The sequence below is a fragment of the Aotus nancymaae genome, unplaced genomic scaffold (genome assembly GCF_030222135.1).
Source record: "Aotus nancymaae isolate 86718 unplaced genomic scaffold, 86718_ANA_hifiasm-v0.15.2.pri h1tg000063l, whole genome shotgun sequence".
In the NCBI taxonomy this organism is placed as follows: domain Eukaryota; kingdom Metazoa; phylum Chordata; class Mammalia; order Primates; family Aotidae; genus Aotus; species Aotus nancymaae.
Window position 1 is genome coordinate 2,497,515 of NW_026988477.1, and position 19,871 is coordinate 2,517,385.

The 19,871-nt window shown below is 58.4% G+C and overlaps 1 protein-coding gene across 2 annotated transcripts; it reads right to left on the reverse strand.

The window, feature by feature from the left end:
- Nucleotides 1-15,720: 15,720 nt before the first annotated feature.
- Nucleotides 15,721-19,551, reverse strand: OBP2A (odorant binding protein 2A). 2 transcript variants are annotated; one of them, XM_064366030.1, is made up of 7 exons: nt 19,443-19,551; nt 18,834-18,967; nt 18,495-18,565; nt 17,384-17,494; nt 16,635-16,828; nt 16,387-16,414; nt 15,721-15,803 (listed from the first exon to the last, which is right to left on the reverse strand). In XM_064366030.1, the coding sequence occupies exons 1-7, from the start codon at nt 19,512-19,514 to the stop codon at nt 15,721-15,723; spliced, it is 693 nt and encodes a 230-aa protein (XP_064222100.1). In that variant the 5' UTR covers nt 19,515-19,551. The 2 variants fall into 2 exon arrangements, with proteins under 2 accessions (XP_064222100.1, XP_012300558.2); XM_012445135.2 differs by lacking the exon at nt 15,721-15,803 and having other exon boundaries at nt 16,311-16,414; nt 16,635-16,736.
- Between the last annotated feature and the right edge of the window lie 320 nt (nt 19,552-19,871).

Consider the following 19,871-nt stretch of genomic DNA (forward strand, 5'->3'; position numbering starts at 1 on the left):
GGGGAGGGAGCTGGAGATTCAGCTAGTCACCAGTAGCCAGTGACTGAATCAATCGTGCCTTTATGTAATGGGACCACTATTAAAAAAATCCCTGAATGACAACATCGAGAAAGCATTGTTGAACGCGTTGGTGTGCTGGGAGGTGTACCCCGACTCCACTCCCGTGCTCTGGACCCTCCAGCCCTCGCTCCGTGCACCCCTTCGTTCGTGTTCTTTATTATCAGGTCCTTTGCTGTGTGTTTGTTTCACTCTGTCACCCAGGCTGAAGTGCAGTGGCGTGATATCGGCTCACTGCAACTTCCACCTCCTGGGTTCAAGGGATTCTCCTGCCTCAGCCTCCCGAGTAGCTGGGATTACAGGCGTGCACCACCATGCCTCCTGGCTAATTTTGAAGTTTTAGTAGAGACGGGGTTTCACCATGTTGATGAGGCTGGTTTTGAACTCCCGATCTCAGGTGATCCGCCCACCTCGGCCTTCCAGAGTGCTGGGATTACAGGTGTGAGCCACTGCGCCCGGCCTCAGGCCCTTCGGTGAGAGTAAGTATAAGTGTTTCCCGGAGTTCTGTGAACCACCCTAGCAAATGATCAAACCTTTAGCAAATGACGGAACCCCCGATTTGTAGCCACACTGGACAGAAATCCAGGAAACGTGGGGACCTGCTACTGGCGATTGGCGGCTGAAGGGGGTGAGTCTGTGGGACTGAGCCCTTCACCTGGGGGGTGTGAGCCGGCCCCGGGCAGTTAGGTTCAGAACCAGGTAAATGGCTGGACACCCAGCTGGCATCCGCAGAGAACTGGAGGACGGATTGCTCGGTGATGGAAACCCACGCGCCTGGTGTCAGAGTGTCACGGGATTCAGGCTCCGGTCGCAGTGGCAGCGCCCGTTACTGCTGGCCTTTGAGCCTCACCGGGAGCTCACAAAGTTGTTCCTTCTGCCGTCTGCACTTTATGGAGAAGTGTGGGGGTTCAGTCAGAACGGTGGGAAAATATGTTAGAGAAAGTTGTAGAATATTGTCTCAAACCCTTCTGGAAGGCCTGAGGGTTTTTCTTTTCCTTTTTTTTCTTTTTTTTTTTTTTTTTGAGACGGAGTTTCGCTCTCATTACCCAGGCTGGAGTGCAATGGCGCGATCTCGGCTCACCACAACCTCCGCCTCCTGGGTTCAGGCAATTCTCCTGCCTCAGCCTCCCGAGTAGCTGGGATTACAGGCACGCGCCACCGTGCCCAGCTAAATTTTTTTGTATTTTTAGTAGAGACAGGGTTTCACCATGTTGACCAGGATGGTCTCGATCTCTTGACCTCGTGATCCACCCGCCTCGGCCTCCCAAAGTGCTGGGATTACAGGCGTGAGACACCGCGCCCAGCCCCCTCCTTTTTTAAACCCATGAGAGATGAAAGACTAACCGGCTTGTGAAATGAAAAGAACAAAATAAACCCAGGTACAGAGCGCAGGGAATGCTGGGCGCCCTCTCGGCCTCACCCGTCCTGTCCATGTGTGATTCGAATGGACGGACTCTGGGCGGAGCCGGAGCCGGGAGCCCCCCGCAAGGAGGCTGCAGGGAGAGCCCGGGCAGCCGGCGACACCACTCAGGTCCTCTGACTTGCGCTTTTGAGCTTTGGTTTTTGAACCTTAGGAGTGAACTACCAATTTAAGAGTCTTTTATTTATTTATTTTTTTTCTTTTCAGAGACTCAGTCTCACTCTGTCGCCCAAGCTGGAGTACAGTGGCACAATCACAGCTCATTGCATCCTTGACCTTCCGAGTTCAAGTGAATCTCCTGCTTCAGCCTCCTGAGTAGCTGGGACTAGGGGTGCACACCACCACGCCTGGCTAAGTTTTGCATGTTTTGTACAGATGGGGGTCTTGCTGTGTTGCCCAGGCTGGTCTTAAACTCTGGGCTCAAGTGGTCAGCTCACCTCAGCCTCCAAAGAGTCAGGATTATAGGTGTTCCACTACATCCCACCTAAAAGTCATTTTAAAAATTAAAAGAGAAAAAGAATCTGAAAGAAGACAGATGGTGCCCTTTCATGTATAGAAAAGTCAGTAAGAGGAGAGCTGTTTACGGAGAGCGTTGAATGCGGGAAAGCCAGGAAGAAAGGCAGAGAACTAGGAGAATTCAGGGCGTGGTCTCCACGTGGGGAGTGGCTTGGGCGGCGCAGTGGGGTTGATGAGCCCTCGGCTGAGGAGGCAGGGTCCACACGGGTTAACTTTGCCTCCCTTAAATGGAATATCCCGTTTTATGAATTCTCTCGCATGATTTGTATGTTTATTTAAGATGGTTGGGCATGGTAGCTCACACCTGTAATCCCAGCACTTTGGGAGGCTGAGGCGGGCTAGTCACCGGAGGTCAGGAGTTCAAGACCATCCTGGCCAACATTGCAAAACCCCGACTCCATTAAAAATACAGAAATTAGCCACACATGGTGGTGCAAGCCTGTAGCCCAACTACTCGGAAGGCTGAGGCAGGAGAATCACTTGAACCTGGGAGGCAGAGGCTGCAGGGAGGGGAGATCACTCCACTGCACTCCCGTGAGGGAGACTCCGTCTCAAAAAACAAAATCTAAAAATCTCTACCAAAAATAAAAAAATTAGCTGGACGTAGTGGTGGGCACCTGTCATCCCAGCTGCTGGGTGGGTGCTGAGGCAGGAGAATTGTTTGAACCCAGGAGGCAGAGGTTGCAGTGAGGTGAGGATCGCACCACTGCACTCCAGCCTGGGTGACAGAGGAAGACTCCATCTCAAAATAAATAAAATAAAATAAAACAAATACTAAAAGATTGCAGTACTCCCCCCACTCATAAGAAAGCCTCAGTACAATTTCTACTGTGTAGACATCTAGTGGAGAGCTGGGAAGGGATCCACCCAGCCAAGCCTGTCACATGGGGGGAGGAGACCCAGGACGAGAGGGACAGGGTAGGAAGGGGACCAGGTGGGAAGGGGACGAGGTGGGACGGGGATGGGGTGGGAAGGGGACAGAGTGGGAAGGGGACGGGGCGGGATGGGGAAGGGGTGGGATGGTGAAGGGGTGGGAAGGGGATGGGGTGGGATGGGAAAGGGGACGGGTGGGATGGGGAAGGGGTGGGACAGGGATGGGGTGGGATGCGAACGTGGTAGGAAGGGGATGGGGTGGGACGGGGATGGGGTGGGAAGGGGATGGGGTGGGATGGGGATGGGGCGGGAAGGGGATGGGGTGGGATGGGGATGGGGCGGGAAGGGGATGGGGTGGGATGGGGAAGGGGTGGGAAGGGGACGGGGTGGGATGGGGAAGGGGTGAAGCTCCTGGCTGTCAGAAAATGCCCAGGGCAGAGCCCAGCTCTGCCCACGCCACCCAGTCCTGGACCCCTACGGGGGAATACTGAGTCCTCCGCCAGCCCCAGTCCCAGTGACGAGGAACCCACCATCTGTGCAGAATGATCACCAGGTTGCCCTTGGCGGTGGGCATCAGGGAGCTGATGTAGATCCTCAGAGGGGCATCCCTGGCCTCCAGGAGGGTGGAGTCGCTGGCTGCCATGGCCATGGAGTGCCAGGTCCCTGCCAACTGAGGGGGCCCTCAGCTGCAGGGGGGCCCCCACCCCACTGTGGCTCTCCTTGCCCCGTGTGCAGGCAGGGCTGAGTCTAACTGGGATGGGTGCAGTGAGCACTGGATGGCCATCTGCTATCAGATGCTGGGCTAGGGAATTTCCTGTACTTAAAACCACCAGTGTGTGCTAACTCATGAGCGTTCCAAAGTCCAAATATTGAGGGAGTCACCTGGGATGCTGGGCAACCAGAAAGACCACCCTAAAGATGGAGAGCAGGGCTGAGGGGTTCCTGACATCATGGCGTCCATTCTGTGTTTCCTGTAGGTTTCTGAGATCCTGGGCTTCCCACCTGCCTGCAGCTCCCACCCGCCCAAGGCCTCCCACAGTAACGTGCCCCCTTCCCCCGCCTCAAACCTTTGAGATCTCCAGGTCCTGCTCGGTCTGGGGGATGTCACTGGCATGGATGCTACAGACCAGGACTGTGCCCAGGGTGAGCAGGAGGCACTGCATTGCTGCGGCTGTGGGTGGCTCTGAGCTCTGGAGTGAGAGGGAGGCCGAGGCAGTGTGGGCTCGGGGGCCTTATTTAGGAGGAGGGCAGACGAGAGCCCCACCCACAGCCTCCCCCATGCCTCATCCTCAGCCACGGGCAGCTTCCTCCACTGGGACAATGGGAGGCTCTTCCCTGCATCCATGAAGGAATCTCCTCTGTGTCCAGCCGGACAGTTCCTGGCAGGGCCTCAGGTGGGCAGGGCCTGGATCAGGTCCAGGCGGGCAGGCAGTGGCGGGAGCACCTCCTGGATTGGGGCTCCTGGACAATGTCGGGTCAGAGGCCAGCAGTGAGGACAGCTGTGCCCGGGGCAGGCGTATGGCCTGTGGGGCAGGCAGAGGGCCCGAGAGCCCCATGGCAGCCCTGTGATGCCACAGACGTCGTGCCAGTGGGCGGCTGTCTGCATGGTCCGAATCCTGACCTGCACCTTCCGCTCAGCCATGCCCAGGTGTGCACAGCTGTGCCCCTCACACGCCAGCCTCTGGACAGGGGCTCACTGCCTGCGAGCACTGTTCCTCTCTGACTCACAGGCAAGATGGGCTGGAAGTGGAGGACGCTGTCAGGCGTCAGTCAACTTCCAGACTTTGTCCTACGTCCATATTGTAAGCCCTTTTTCCCACAGGGAAGCGTCACTTTGTAACTTACACATGAGCCTGTGTCCCACTCGCTGGAGAGCAAGTGAGTGCTGAGGCAAGACATGGGTGTCCGCTCCTGTTCCCCCTCCCATCAGGGCGGGTCGTTCTGGCCAGGGCAACGAGGCAGGAAGGGTGAAGAAAGGCACGCAGGTGGGAAGGGGAAGGACGCCTGACCCTGTTCGCATAGAACACCATTACCCAGCTACAAAATGGCAGGAAATCTACAAACACCCTCCTCGAGCCGAGTGAGGCTGGCAAGGTCAATCACACAAAAATCTACCACGATGCTGTACAGTGTCAAGGAGTCCACAGAGGCCGAAACTGGAAATGCGGTATTTGCAATCCCACACACACAGCATGCAGGCAAAAGTCTCACCACACAGTCTGACATGATTCAAAGAAAAACAAAACGGAGTGTGTTATTTCTTGCTGCGTAAGAAATTGGCTCCAAACACAGCTGCTGAAAACCACAATTTCTGGGGCTCAGGAATGGGAGAGGGGCCCAGCTGGATGGCTCTGGCCCAGGGTCTGCAACGAGGCTGTGGCCATGTTCTGGGCCGGGACTTTGGGCTCTGGAGAATGTCTTGGAACTGGTGGACCAGATGGCTGCTGGGAGCTTCAGATTCCTGCCACGTGAGCCTCTCCCTGGGGCTGCTGGTGACACGGTTTCCCACAGCAAGTGGAATGAGGACCAGTGGGGCTGACGTCACACTCTGCGTCTGATTCATGCGCCATCCCTTCCTCCTTGTCATTTCTATTAGAAGTGGGTCACTTGGTCCAGCCCACACTCAGTGGAAGGTGTCACACAAGGGAAGTCATCCTGGAGGCCAGGTGCCAACTCAACAAAGCAACAAAGCGAAATCCACAAAGTAAATATGACATCCAGTTAACAATTACCAGGCAGGCAATGAAGCAAGAAAATATCAGCCGTAACCAGGAGAAAAATCAAGTGACAGAAACAGACCCAGAAATGACAGCGATGATGGACTTGGCGGATCAGGCTGTTAAAGACCTGGTATAAATATCTCCACGTGCTCAAGAGGGTCCAGAAAGCAAGAGCAGGATGAGAAGCAAGGTGCCAGGCATGGAAAAGACCCAGGACATAAAACGGTGCTTCCCCTGTGGAAAACGGTGGGCAGTTTCTCAGAAAGTTAAACACCTCGTTATCCTATGGCCCAGAAACTTTGCTTGAATTGAGGACAGGAATTCAGACAAATATTTGCATGTGCATATCTGTGGCTGGACTGTTCAGAAGAACCAAAAGATGTAAACACCTCAAGTGTCCATCAAACAATGAGTGGGTTAAAGGCATGGGGTCAGCTGCACACAGGGCTCAGGCTGTTATCCCAGCACTTTGTGAGGCTGAGGCAGGCGGATCACTGGAGGTTAGGGGTTCGAGACCAGTCTGGCCAACATGGTGAAACCCCATCTCTACTAAAAATACAAAAATTAGCCTTGCATGGTGGCATGCACCAGTAATCCCAGCTACTAGGGAAGCTGAGGTAGGAGAATTGCTTGAGCTGGGAGGGGGAGGTTGCAGTGAGCTGAGATTGTGCCACTGCACTCCAGCCTGGGTGACAGGGTGAGACCCCATCTTAAAAAAAAAATAGGTTCTATTCATGCAGTAGAATATTATTCAGCTATAAAACAAACAGGGCGTTGATACAGGTTACAACATAGAAGAGCCTTGAAAACAGCGAGGTGAAAGGAGTCAGTCGCATAAAGTCACATGGCGTGTGATTCCATTGATAGGAAATGCCCAGAACAGGTAAACCCTTAGAGACAGAAAGTGGGGGGTGCATGCTGCTGGGGACGGGGCTTCCTTTGTGGGGGGACGGGGCTTCCTTTGGGGGTGACGGGAAGGTTTTGGAACTACACAGAGGTCATGGACAGGCGCCTGGCTGTGTGGACTCATTGCTACAGAATTGTGCCCTTCAAAATGGTTATTTGACATTCTGTGAATTTCGCTTCAGTGAAGTTTTAAAGGGGAATACATAGCCAGATGGAAGTCCTGGGGACGGAAGGCATGGAATTTGACGTGATGAGGGCACCGGTGGGCTCACAGCAGATGGACCGAGGGAAGCAGGGCGGGCGTGGGGCCCAGCAGCAGAGCCACTCACGAGGGAGCGGTGAGGAAAGGGCTGAAAGGGACGGGGCCTGGGACCCATGGGGTACCTCGAGGGGTCCGACCTACACAGAGCCCCAGCAGGAAAGAGAAACGGCAAGGGCAGACATGTAGTAAGGAAATCATTGCCCAAACCACCCACATTTGATGAAAACTATAAAGACAGACACCCAAGAAACTCATGGAGCACCAAGCAGAACTTACAACAGCTCCTGCCAAGGTTCACGGCACTTACACGGCAGAGAACCAGAGGTGAGAGGGCCTTGAACGCAGCCTGCACTCGAGATGGACAGGACACCGCCCGTGATGGGGGGGCCTGTTCCCTCTGCGCCCGTCACCGCACCGTGGGCAGGAAGGACCAGACCCGCTGCCCCGACAGGTCCCCTTCAGTACTGGGCTCAGGCCCTACCTCCCGCAGGCTGGGGTGTGTTTGGACCAGCTCCTAGAGTGTCTTAAACACACTTGCTCCCTGCAGCCTGGAGCTAGGAAGCAGAGGAAGCCGGCTCCTGGCAGAGCAGAGACAGCTCCGCCCCTGGGCTCGGAGTGAACGTGCATCCCCAGCGGGCTGCTTGCTGCCCTGCCTCGCCTGCCTGGGTGTTGGCCCAGGGCCCGCCCCCGGCAGGAGGCACCTGGCTTCACAATGGCTCACAGGCTGCCACAGAGGAGGAGATCTCGTCATTACTGCTGGAACCAAAGGTCCAAACATTATTTGCACCCACCTTCCCCAACAAGGTCCACAGGATACCACAGGCGCACGCTATGAGAACAGCTCACAGAGCAACCGAGCCGGCTCCGTCCTTCCCGCCTGCCCCTCCGGACTATGAGAGAGGACCCTCCAGGGGCTTGAGACTGCCCTGCTCCCACAGCAGTGACGCCCTGGCAGCAACACGGGCCGGACAACAGGGGCTTGGGGAGCTACCGGGCTGTGCAGCCCCAACTTGACTTTCTGTCCGGAAAGGTCACTCAAGCCTGTCTCCTGTTTACTCCATAAGACCACATCTCACCTGGCCCAGCCCCTGTTACCCTTGCCCATGCCCCCTGCCTTCCCCTGTGTCCCCAGGAGCCACAGCCAGGGTCCCTCACCCCACGTGCGCCTGCTCTTCCTCGTCCTCCGTCTGTGCCCGGGTGCTGGGGCTCCTCTGCTCTCGGAAAAGCGCACCCTTCTCCACAGTCAGTGGCCATCTGTGGCCCCCAGGGCTTCATGAGGGACTTGGGTGTCCCCCATCCCGGGCCATGCACCAACAGCTGGAAAAGGCTGGGCACAAAGGTGCCTTCCAGCCCCTGGCACTAAGGGACTTGTCCACACCCTGGCATAGCTCCTATTGGCACAAGACCCAGCCCATGGGCTCAACCCAGCCCCCTCAGGCTCCAGCTGGAGCCTGCCCTTCCTCGTCCCCTGCCTGTGCCTGGGTGCTGCCTACTCCTCTGCTCTTGGGGAAGCGCACCCTTCTCCACAGTCAGTCGTCATCTGTGGCCCCCAGGGCTTCATCTGCGGGCCCCAGGAGAGCTGGATCTTGGACTCAGAGCATCTGAAGGACTCGAGGCTCTGAGGCTGTGTCTGGGACCAGCCAGGATGACCGGTGGGACTTGGCCCTAGAAGTCAAAAACGGTCCCTTCAATACCAGCGTGGAAATTGAGGTTTGCAGGTGAGAGCAGGATTACAGTCTGTCACATGGAAAACAGCCACATTCGCAGTTTGTGTGGTCACATGGCAGGTTGCTGGAGGCCACTTACCTGTTTGGTAGTTTCCTGGTGAATATGGCTCCTCGAAGGGCCGTTTAAATAGTCGCACCCATGTAGCTTCCTGGAGGACACAGCAGCCTTGGAGTTCATTTTGGTGACAGAAGTGCACCAAGGCTCCAAGGGGTGAGCTGGCGCTTCTCAACCCGTGAGCGCCCCACCCGCCCGCCCATTCTTCTCCCAGCGCTGTCCTGCCCCAGCTGAGCTTGGGAAGTGCCCCCAGCTTGTATTGTCAGCCTGGCCCCTGCCTCAGTCAGTCCTATCCGGGGACACCGAGGCCCTGGCCTGGGACTCTGAAACATCTTTGCTAAAACAAAATAAAAGTGTTGTTTCAATCTCACAAAGCCCCTTCCCTCTCCTCCCACTCTGCTGCCGTGACTTCTGGGGGCGTGTGGACCTCACGGCTTTCCCATCAAAGCTCCCAACATGGTCACAAGCAATGAATGGGGACGTGAAGTGCACAGCGATTGCAAACATCGTGCAAAATCCTCCTCCCCAAACCTGAGAGCTCAGCCCCCTGGGCAGGTGCGGACCCGTGGTCGGCAGGGTCAGGGATTTGCTCTGGAGAGCTGAGTGTCCTGGGCTAGATGGAGGAGGTGGCTGCATAGCACCAAGGAGGCCCTAACTGTCCCTGAACTGCTCACATTAAAATGTTGATCTTACGTGAATTTTCCTTCAATAAATTACTAAGAACAAAATTCATCTGGTAGGATTTGAGAGGTAGAAGAACTATTTGCTGATGGAGAATTTTCCAGCAGGGAACAGAGACATTGGGCCTTCAGGGGGAGCCTAAGGGACGTCACCGCTGCTGCTGAGGGCAGGTCAGGTCCCTGGACCAGCTCCCTGAGGACAATCAGAGGCATCTGGGGCGGAGAAGGTGGGAGGCCACTCCGAGCTGGATGCAGGCAGGGCGGAGGTGGGAGGAGCTGGCCTCTGAGAGGGGCTTGGTCATTGCTCCGGCGACTCCAGCCTCCCTGTCTGCCTGACCTCAGGCCTTCCAGCATCTTCCAGCTGTCACCATGTCACACACAGGCAAGGTGAGAGGCACAGAGACAGAGGCTGGACGCAGTGGTTGGGCTCAAAAGGGCGCCCTGTTGACCTGAGCCCCTGCTGCTCTCTGAGCCAGGATTCCTGGGTTCTTTCCTGGGTCTGGGGAAGCTCCTGAGCTTGAAGCATCTATCCTGTGACCCAGGGCTGACCCCAGCAGGAGACCAGGGCTGCAGGTGATGCAGGCTCACGATGGCACCCTTGGACTCCCAGGCCCTGGTGCTGCCTCCCCCGCCCACTCCCAATTACCCCAGGGGTGGCACCGTAGGTGTAAGCTCGACCCAGTAATTACCTGCAGGGAGGACTGCTGGGTGGTGTCCTGCCATCCTGGGGGTGGGGAGAGGCAGGGCCAGTGCCCTTTCGGGCCAAAGACAAGTGGGCAGGTCCCAGCCCCCAAGGGCCACAGAGAAAGGCTCCAGTGTTCCCTGTCCACGGTGACCTCCTCCTGGTGACTGGCAGGATTCCTGCCCACTACCGGATCTCAGAGAGGACAGGGTGTTCTGTGAGGCTCCTTGACCATCCAGTCCCTGAAGGAGACTCCACGGCTGCCCCCTTCTCAGCAGGAGCCTGGACACTCAGGGACACCTGTGGGGCTCTAGAGGCAGTGTCTGTCCACAGCCCAGGACAGGGGTGTGGGCAGCAGCCAGACGGGCGGCTAAGAAATTGTTTCCTCCACGTGTGTGTCTATAGGGGTGTGAGCATGTGTGTTAGAAGCATCCGATCCACGCATGATGGAACGGGATAGAGCATTCAGAAACAGAGCTGCACAGACAGGGGTCATTTATTAACGGAACCCGGCTTGATTCTATGGAGAAAGGTCAATCTTTTCACCCACTGGGGTTGGAACAGCTGCGGGTCCACAGGCAGATTGATGGTCCTTGACACGAGTGACACACCCGCCTCACACAAAACCAGCTCCTATGCGGTCACAGGTGTCCATGCAATGTCAGTCCACAACACATTCAGAAGAAAACAGAGAGAGATCGTCATGACCTGGGGTGAGGCAAAGAATTCTCAGCTGGAGCACCGGAAGGGCGACTCAGCCAAGGAGGGCGGATGGATTGGCATCATCAGCATTAAAGAGAAATACATTTCCCACGAATTTCCCTGGATTCTAAGCCACCCGGTCGATGGCATTTTGTTATAGTAGTCTACGTGGACTGAGTCTCCTAAGTAACGTTTTAAATAGACCCTCATGTCCTTTGGCCAGAAAGTAGGCAGAACAAAAAACCAGGAACTCATTGAAGAAGCGGGAGAATTTCGGAGAAGGCTGAATGTGCCACCTCACAAATCTCCTATGCCAGTGAGAACCCCGGGCCAGGAGGAGTGAGACCCCAAGGCTTGGGACTGGGGTGTCCAGGGAGACGCTTTTGAGAACCTTAGAACCACACCCTCCTGAACTCCTGGGGAAGGGTCCTCACACCTGTTAGAGTAGAACACCCCCCCCAACTCTCAAAGACCACACAGAGGGCAAAGCTTGGCGAGAAGATGCCTGCCCGGCTCGAGGCCACGGCGCTAATGGCCGACCGCAGCCAGCCTGTGATGTCCTATCTGGGGGTACGCTGTTCCGGGCAGGGGGCTTCCCTGAAGCAGCTGCAGGATGGGCTGACACGCACTGTGGGACCCAGGAGCACACACAGGTCCCTGGGCTGCTGGGCCCTGGAGGTAAAGACTTGTGTGGGGGGCGTCTGCCGACAGGGGATCCTTCCCCCATGCCCTGGACGGTGCCCACTGCCATGGAGCAGTGGTACCATGGAGCCTGCTGTGCTGGACTGCCTGGCTCCCAGAGGCTTAGAAGACCGTGAAGCCCTGTGTGAGTGAAGCAGAGAGGCCAGAACTGCCTTGGCAGGACATGGGAGATGCAACCCAAGAGCTCCCGGGATGGAGCGGTCCAGGCTGGGCCTGTGGTCCAGGGCCCCGAATCCCCTTGGCTCACTCTGCCTCCAGGCGGGCTGCTGCACCTGCTATGTACAAAGACGAGGAGGCGTGTATGAGGAGGGGAGCCGGCCCCAGGACCAGGGAGTCACAGAGATGATGAACAGGACATGATGGTCCTACACGGAGACAGGGGGCAGTCGGCGTGGGTGTCACCGCCACATCCTATCAGCCAGGCTCAGGAGGCAGACGCGGCACTGACATCGCCTCCCCCAGAAGCCTGGCTCCTCACCGGCACAGCCTGAGCAGCCTCAGACCTGGGCCATCCGGTGCAGGGAGGGGCCTTCAGCGCCACAGTCAGCGGACATCAGGTAGGTGTGGCTTCCCCACTGGAGATTACAGACACAGCATCTGGGGGGGCGTATGCTGCGCAGAAGCAGCCGGTCCCTGAGGCCACGCGGTGCAGCTCTGCTGACCTGACATTCCCAGGAAGACAGCTGGAGTGACAGACACCTCTGTAGCTGCCGGAAGGTGGGTGGGGTGTCTATAAAGGGAGAGCATGGGGAGGTATCTGGGGGGTAAAGCTGTTCTGCATCTTGACTATGGCGGTGTTAACACAAATTTATGCATGTCTTGAAATTTATAGAACTGTGCCAAAGGAGAAATCAACGCTACCGTACGATCGCCTAAATTCTTAATGTAGGCCGGGCGCAGTGGCTCACGCCTGTGATCCCAGCACTTTGGGAGGCTGAGGCGGGAGATCACCTGAGGTCAGGAGTTTGAGACCAGCCAGGCCAACATGGTGAAACCCTATCTCTACTAAAAATACACTGGTCATTAAAGAAATGCAAATCAAAACTACATTGAGATACCATCTCACGCCAGTTAAAATGGCGATCATTAAAAAATCTGGAGACAACAGATGCTGGAAAGGATGTGGAGAAATAGGAACACTTTTACACTGTTGGTGGGAGTGTAAATTAGTTCAACCATTGTGGAAGACAGTGTGGTGATTCCTCAGGGAACTAGAAATAGAAATTCCATTTGACCCAGCAATCCCATTACTGGGCATATATCCAAAGGATTATAAATCGTTCTACTATAAGGACACATGCACATGAATGTTCATTGCAGCACAGTTTACAATAGCAAAGACCTGGAACCAACCCAAATGCCCATCGATGATAGACTGGACAGGAAAAATGTGGCACATATACACCACGGAATATTATGCAGCCATCAAAAACGATGAGTTCGCATCCTTTGTAGGGACATGGATGAAACTGGAAACCATCATTCTCAGCAAACTGACACAAGAACAGAAAATCAAACACCGCATGTTCTCACTCATAGGCGGGTGTTGAACAACAAGAACACATGGGCGCAGGGAGGGGAGCATCACACACTGGGGTCTGTTGGGGGGAAATAGGGGAGGGACAGTGGGAGGTGGGGAGTTGGGGAGGGATAACATGGGGAGAAATGCCAGATATAGGTGATGGAGAGGAAGGCAGCAAATCACACTGCCACATATGGACCTATGTAACAATCTTGCATGTTTTTCACATGTACCCCAAAATCTAAAATGCAAAAAAAAAGAAAAAAAAATCAGCCAGGCATGGTGGTGATGGTGGTGGGTGCCTGTAGTCCCAGCTATTGGGAGGCTGAGGCAGGAGAATCACTTGAATCCAGAGGCAGAGATTGCAGTGAGCTGAGATCGAACCACTGCACTCTAGCCTGGTGACAGAGCGAGACTCTGTCTAAAAACAAACAAACAAAAAAAATCCTTAATGTAAGAATTTTATAGGGTGGCTTCTCTTTAAACCCCAGGTGCCTTGCTGCCTCCTTCCAGGCCGTCTCGATGCCATCCGTTCTTCCTGCAGGAGCGCCCTGCCCACTTCTCAGCCTCGAGGAGGCCTCCCTGTGAAACGTTTCTTGCAACACACAGCCTGGGCTTCTTGGCAGCTTTAGTCATCCCCAGAGAGTCACGTGGCCAATAGTGTCTGAGACTGTGGCTCTAAAGAGATATTTACCAGTTCACGAACTTGTGATTTCTCTCAGCAAATACTGACTGAGAGCTCACTGGTTACCAAGGATCATCGGAGGAGCCGGGGACGCAACGACGCCAGGCACATTAAACGGGACACGCAGAGGAGCCGACGCCCCTGGGCTGCGTACGTGGTCGCGGATCTCACACTGATCACAGGGGTGTGTGGGAAACCGCGGAAGTTGGAGCACAGCTTGCACACGTGCTGTCGGGCATCTAGGGCGGTGCTGGGAGCTGCATGCAGCGTGGACGCACGTTGCGGGGACACTCGGGTGGTGCCAGCGTGCCGGTGCACGCAGGTGAAAGCCACAGCCGCTCTGGCTGAGCAGTGGAGCCAGCCTCTCACACTGCAGCTCCGAAGATGAAACCCATGTGTGCCACACGGGAGCATCCCTTTGTGAGCTGCAGCCCCCTAGCCTCTCACCATATCCCCGGTGTGAAGCGAATGACACAGGAAAGCACCCCGCTCAGCTCAGGGCAGCACAGCCACAGACTGGAGAGGAGGTCGGAGAGGAAGCCAGTGAGGCGGGAACGGAAGAAGGAGTTTGAACGGCTAGAGACAGCTCTAAGGGTCAGCCATTAAGGTGGGTCCGTGGAAACGCGGGAGCTAAATCCTGGCACGCTGGACTCCAGTGCTCGCCGCGTCATAGACAAACACCAGGAAGGGGGAAGGGCTTCCCAGACCTCCAGGCACCACGGTGTCCAACAGGTGGCCGGGACCCCATGCCTTCCGCCAGATTCTCACCTGGGCCTTGTGGAACTTTCCTGCTGGGGCCTGATCTTCAGACGGTTGTGGGTGTCTGCCCACCCAGCCTTTGGCAATGCCAGGTGAGACGGGCAGCTCCAGCCCCATCGTCGCTGGCATCCTCTAGGCAGGTGTTCAGCGTTCCCCAGGTCTAGGAGCAACCCAGATGATGCCTTTACTTTTGTTGGCAAAATTAGAACTTTTTAAACTTCTGCCCGTGTCTCTTTTGTATGAACGGTATGATAGTCTTGCCAACCAACTGGCGGATGAGTGAGTCCTCCCGTCACCAAGCAACAGGTGCCCGGTCCCATGAGTGGAGCAGGGAGTGGATGTCCAGAACTAAGGGGTTCTGTGGGCACCCTCTGGTGCTTCTAGGCCTGTGAATTGGCACAGCAGCGCCACAGACCTGCGAGGTGCACACCCGGGGGCTCAGAACCCCAGGGGCGAAGGTTGGTGCTATCCCACCGGAGAAGCGACCAGCAGAGGCCCTAACCCTTCTGGAACCTGCGTGGTGGCACGGGGTGAGGGAGATGCCTCACCACCCGTCTTTGGGGTTTGCCCTGCTCCCCACATGTGGCCTGTGGGCACCCAGTCTGGCTCCGCCTCGGCTCACCTGGGCCCTGCTGTCTTGGTCCATTTCAGGGCCACCCTGCAGCCTCTGCCTGAACCACGTCTGGGCAGGAAATGGGGAGGTGAGGATGCTGGTCACAGCGGGAGCAGGCAGTGGTCACTTGGTACACAGCCAGTGGCCCTAGAGAGAGGCTGTCACTTTGCAGGCTCATCCCCCAGGAGGCCCGTTCCGCTTGGGTTTGTGGCTCCTGGGGCGTGTTTATCACCCCGGTGCGGTGGCCTCTCCTCCCTCACTGTGACCAGCCTCCCCGAATCCCCACAGCCCCAGTGTCCGTGCAGACCCTCGCTCTGGACAAAACACAAGAAGGCCAGGGTGGGTCGAAGATCTTGGAGGCCTGGGCCGGCTCTGCCTTGCTCTGGGGGTGATGATGGAGGCGCCAGTGCCCTCTCTCCAGCGCTGCCACTGAGCCCAGGCTGCTAAAGGGGGCGGCTCGGAGGATCCCACTGAGATCATCCTAGGGCGGGAGCCCTGTGGTGGCCCCACGGCTGCAGCCCTGATGCTGTGTCCCCACTCCCGCCCTCCCCACTGGCATCCCAAACACTCCTGCCCAGGGCCCTGCCCATCCCAAGCTGAACCTGAGACCCGAGGGCAGCTCTGCAGGAGGCCCCTCTAGGACACCGCGCGGCCCCACAGGCCTGTGGGACGTCATGCCTCTTGTGGCTGCCAACATCTCCCCAGCTTCCCTGGTGGCTCCCCCCCGCAGCAGGCCTCCCAGGGAGCCGGCACAAGCCCCTCCATCCCCACAGATAGGCCACCCAGAGCTGGGGCACAAGCTCTTTATTTGGAGTCAGGTGGGTGGGGGCAGGAAAGGTTCATGGCTGGAGGGTAGGTCCAGGCGGCCCGGGCTCTGTGTCTGGTGGCAGGGTGGACTCTGGAGGTACAGACCCGGGGGCCGCTGTGCTGGGAAGAGGAGCAGAGGTCAGGGAGGCTGCAGGGTAGAGGCCGGGGAGGCTTCAGGGTAGAGGCCGGGGAGGCTGCAGGGTAGAGGTCAGGGAGGCTGCAGGGTAGCGGCCAGGGAGGCTGCAGGGTAGAGGCCAGGGAGGCTGCAGGGTGAGGCAGAGGCCAGGCCCAGAGCTCCCTCTCCAGGCTCCACAGCCCCCACGTCGGCCATTGCTGGGCAGCCTCGGGTCTTCAGAGCGACCTCAGCTCCTTCAACACCCGGGCAGGCCTCTGAGCATCCTCAGTGGGTGGGGGGAGGGGGAGTGGACCGAGTGGGGACAGGTGCAGGGGGCAATGGGCCGAGCTGACACCTGAGGAGCCCGAGGGTGGCCTCGCTGTGGACGGGCTGAGGAGGACCCTCACTCAGGCTGGCAGGCCCAGGGGCAGGTGAAAGAAAGGACTTCCTGAAAGTCCCGGGAATTGCAGGTGGGCAGACTCCGAGGTGCCGACCTCCTGCCTGGGCCGGGGGGTCTCCCCGCCTGTGTGGGATGGCAGGGGCCAGAGCAGACGGACCCTCGAACCCTGGGAGCAAGCCCCACTCACCCTAGTGTTCAGGAACACAGCTTCCTGCAGAGACCAAGAAAAACCCAGTGATGAGAAGACGCCTAGGGCCCAGGGCCCAGACTCCGTCACAGCCCAAGCTCAGACCCTCCCACAACGAGGACCCTAAGCAGGAGCCCCTGTGAGGAGACTCGGGGCACACAGGGACACAGGGGTCATGGGACACTGGAGGTCACAGGGAGACACATGGGGTCACACGGGGGACGGGGCACAGCCGTCCTCTCACCCATCTGCAGGGGCATGAAAATGTTCCCCTCCGAGAGTCCCTTGTGCTGCACGGGTTTCTTAAATTCTTCCAGGGCCTCCAGGTTGGTGTCGGGATTCCGACCTGCAGGTGAGGTGGCCAGATGAGCCGAGGTGGGGACAGCGGCCTGGCCCTGCAGGCAGCAGATGCAGAAAGGAGATGGCCACGGCCCATCACTGGGACGTGGGGAGGGGAGGACCGAGAGGGGACCAGAGTTTGAGGGTGGGGCTGGGGACAGAGGAGACAGCCATGGCCCAGCTGAAAGGTCCCCAGGAAGGGGGACAGTGGCGGGGACTATCCAAGCCACTGAGCACCCCAGGGGACCTGGGCAGCTCCCAAAGCCACCCTGTAGGGTCACAGCCCTCACCTGGAGGGACCTTGTGTCCCAGAGGGACTGGATGCCCTCCCGCCCTGGAGGGTCCCTGCCCCATGAAGGGCTCTGTCAGGACACTACCTCCCCCCTAAGATGACACCTCTATACCCGAGACCCCAGAAGTGGCCCTTGGCAGGTTCATGTCACCAAGGGCCATGTCTGTCCCTTCCTGGCCCACCCCATTCCCACTTCAGGAACTTGGACCAGCCGCCGAGGGCAGCGCTCAGGGCCTGGCACATGAAGGCCAGTGCAGGGGGCTTCCCCTTTCCCCCATGCCAGGGCGTGGTGATGCCGGTTCCACTGGCTTCTGGAGGCAGAGACCGTGGGGCAGGACACGCAGGCCCCAGCGGGCCCTCACCCACGAGCTCTCCCATGCGGAACAGACCCCCATGGCGCTGGTCTTTGCAGTGAAAGACGTAGTGGTCCCTCCCGGGCAGCTCCCGCAGGTATATGAGCTTCCTGCCCCCATCTGTAGATGACAGAGAAGGTGGGTCTTCAGTGCCCTCATTCCCAGATGAAGGAACACTCGGGAACGTTTCAGTGGTCACCCAGGTGCCCTGGACAGCCTGAGCTGGGCCTGGCTGCTCTGCACAGCGTGTACCCCGACACTGAGGCAGGAGCTTCCTCCGAGGAAGGTCCCAACCCAAGCAATGGAGCCACAGAGGCCACAGCACGTCCAGGACTAGAGTTCCACGTTCCCAGCCCCAGCAGCTGCCCCTGCCCTGCTTCACATCCCAACCCTCGGCCTCCCCGTCCTCCACCCTCGGCCTCCCCGTCCCTCACCCTCGGCCTCCCCGTCCCTCACCCTCGGCCTCCCCGTCCCTCACGCTCTGCCTCCCCGTCCCTCACGCTCTGCCTCCCCGTCCCTCACGCTCGGCCTCCCCGTCCGTCACGCTCTGCCTCCCCGTCCCTCACGCTCGGCCTCCCCGTCCCTCACCCTCGGCCTCCCGTCCCTCACCCTCGGCCTCCCCGTCCCTCACCCTCGGCCTCCCCGTCCCTCACGCTCTGCCTCCCCGTCCCTCACCCTCGGCCTCCCCGTCCCTCACCCTCGGCCTCCCCGTCCCTCACGCTCGGCCTCCCCGTCCCTCACGCTCTGCCTCCCCGTCCCTCACCCTCGGCCTCCCCGTCCCTCACCCTTGGCCTCCCCGTCCCTCACGCTCTGCCTCCCCGTCCCTCACCCTCGGCCTCCCCGTCCCTCACTCTTGGCCTCCCCATCCCTCACCCTCAGCGTCCTTGATCCCTAACCCTTGGCTTCCTCAATATGTCAATGGCTAGGGCCTCCCAGAGGGAAGGCGTGATCTGGTCCATCTCCACTGTGGACAAGCCTGTCATACCTGGTGTCTGATGTCAGGGCCACCAGCCCCTGAGGAAGGAGAAGCCGGTCCCTCCTCGAGGTGGGCAGAGCTGGGACCCTGGTAGAAGGGTAGCCCGGGTGCTCTCCACCTGCACTGGGGCTGGGGGAGGCTCACAGGAGCTGAATTTGCCAGGCTCCTCCATTTTCTGCATCAGGATTTTCTTCTGGAAGCACCAATCATTCCTCCTAGAAAACAGGAGACACGCGGGCAGCGGCTCCCAGGACACACCTGGGGCGTCCTCAGCTCACCTGGTGCATGGTCCTGACCCAGTGACCTGAAAATTCCACTGCCCCCCCACACCCCCCACCAAGCTTTAGGATTCCCAGGCTCTTTCCCTCCAAGGCAGGGGGTGATTCTTAACAACACCCGAAACATGGATGGCGGATGGGCACCAGGTGGGTCTGGGGAGGGGAAAGAAAGCGGCCTGAGGGCCCCGCAGTGGGCGACACTCACAAGAAGGTGAATGTGGCTTCCAAGTCCCCATGGTCCAGAATTGTCACCGTCATTGGGGACACCTTCCTGGGCCTCTTCTCCTCCGGAAGGTCCTTATTGGTCACCACGGCCTTCACATACCAGGTCCCTGTGATCTGGAGCAGGCCGAGGCCGTGAGCCCACGATGGGCTGGCCCAGAGTCTACCCTGACAGCGGCACTCAGGCCTCAGCTGTAATCAGACAGCCATGCTGCCCAGCTGCCACCCTCCCCACTCCTACCCCCGGCTCAGGGCTCCCACCTTCCAGTGGAGAGAGAGCGTGTCTGCACCCCATGGGCCCCAGGCCCCAGCACCAGGTGAGCCCTCCCTCCCCAGGGCCCAACCCCACGAGAACTTCAGGGATCAGGTGTCAGTGCAGCAGGACCCCCTGAGCTGAGCCTGCTCCGGCTCTGGGACCCGGGAGGGGCCGTGTCTGCTGTTGGAACAACAGGACCCCTCCCCCTGACCCCAGGCTGGGAGCACGGGGTCAGAACCCAGCCCTGAGCGATACCTCCTAAAGCAGGGCCCCTGGCGCTGCCCCCCGCCCAGGAGTCAGCCTGGCTCCTCCACCACCCGCACCAGCCCAGCTCACATCCTCCTCCTTCAGGGCGAAGGACAGGGCAGCGGCCAGGCCGAGCGTGACACCCAGGAGCAGGGTCTTCATCTCCAGAGCTCTATGCTCACAACCTCGGCGGGCCACCGGGAATCTGAACAAGTCTGTGCCGGCTTCTCTCAAGGCGTTCTTTATAGCCCCCTAGGCGGTGTCCTGGGAGCACGTGGCACGGGTCACCCCTCCCCGCGGTGGCAGCCAGTCCTGCATCCAGGAGGGGGAGTGTCATCATTGCTGGCATCGGGTGAGCAGCAATTCAGTGCCAGCCAGAGAAGAAAAGACACATGATGTGCCCAGGGTTTGCACCACCCAAACGCGCCCACTCAGACCAGCCCGGAGGACTCGCCAGGACGGGGCAGGGTGGCGTGCGTCCGCACCCCGAGCCACAGAGGGAGAACCCACGGCCTCGGG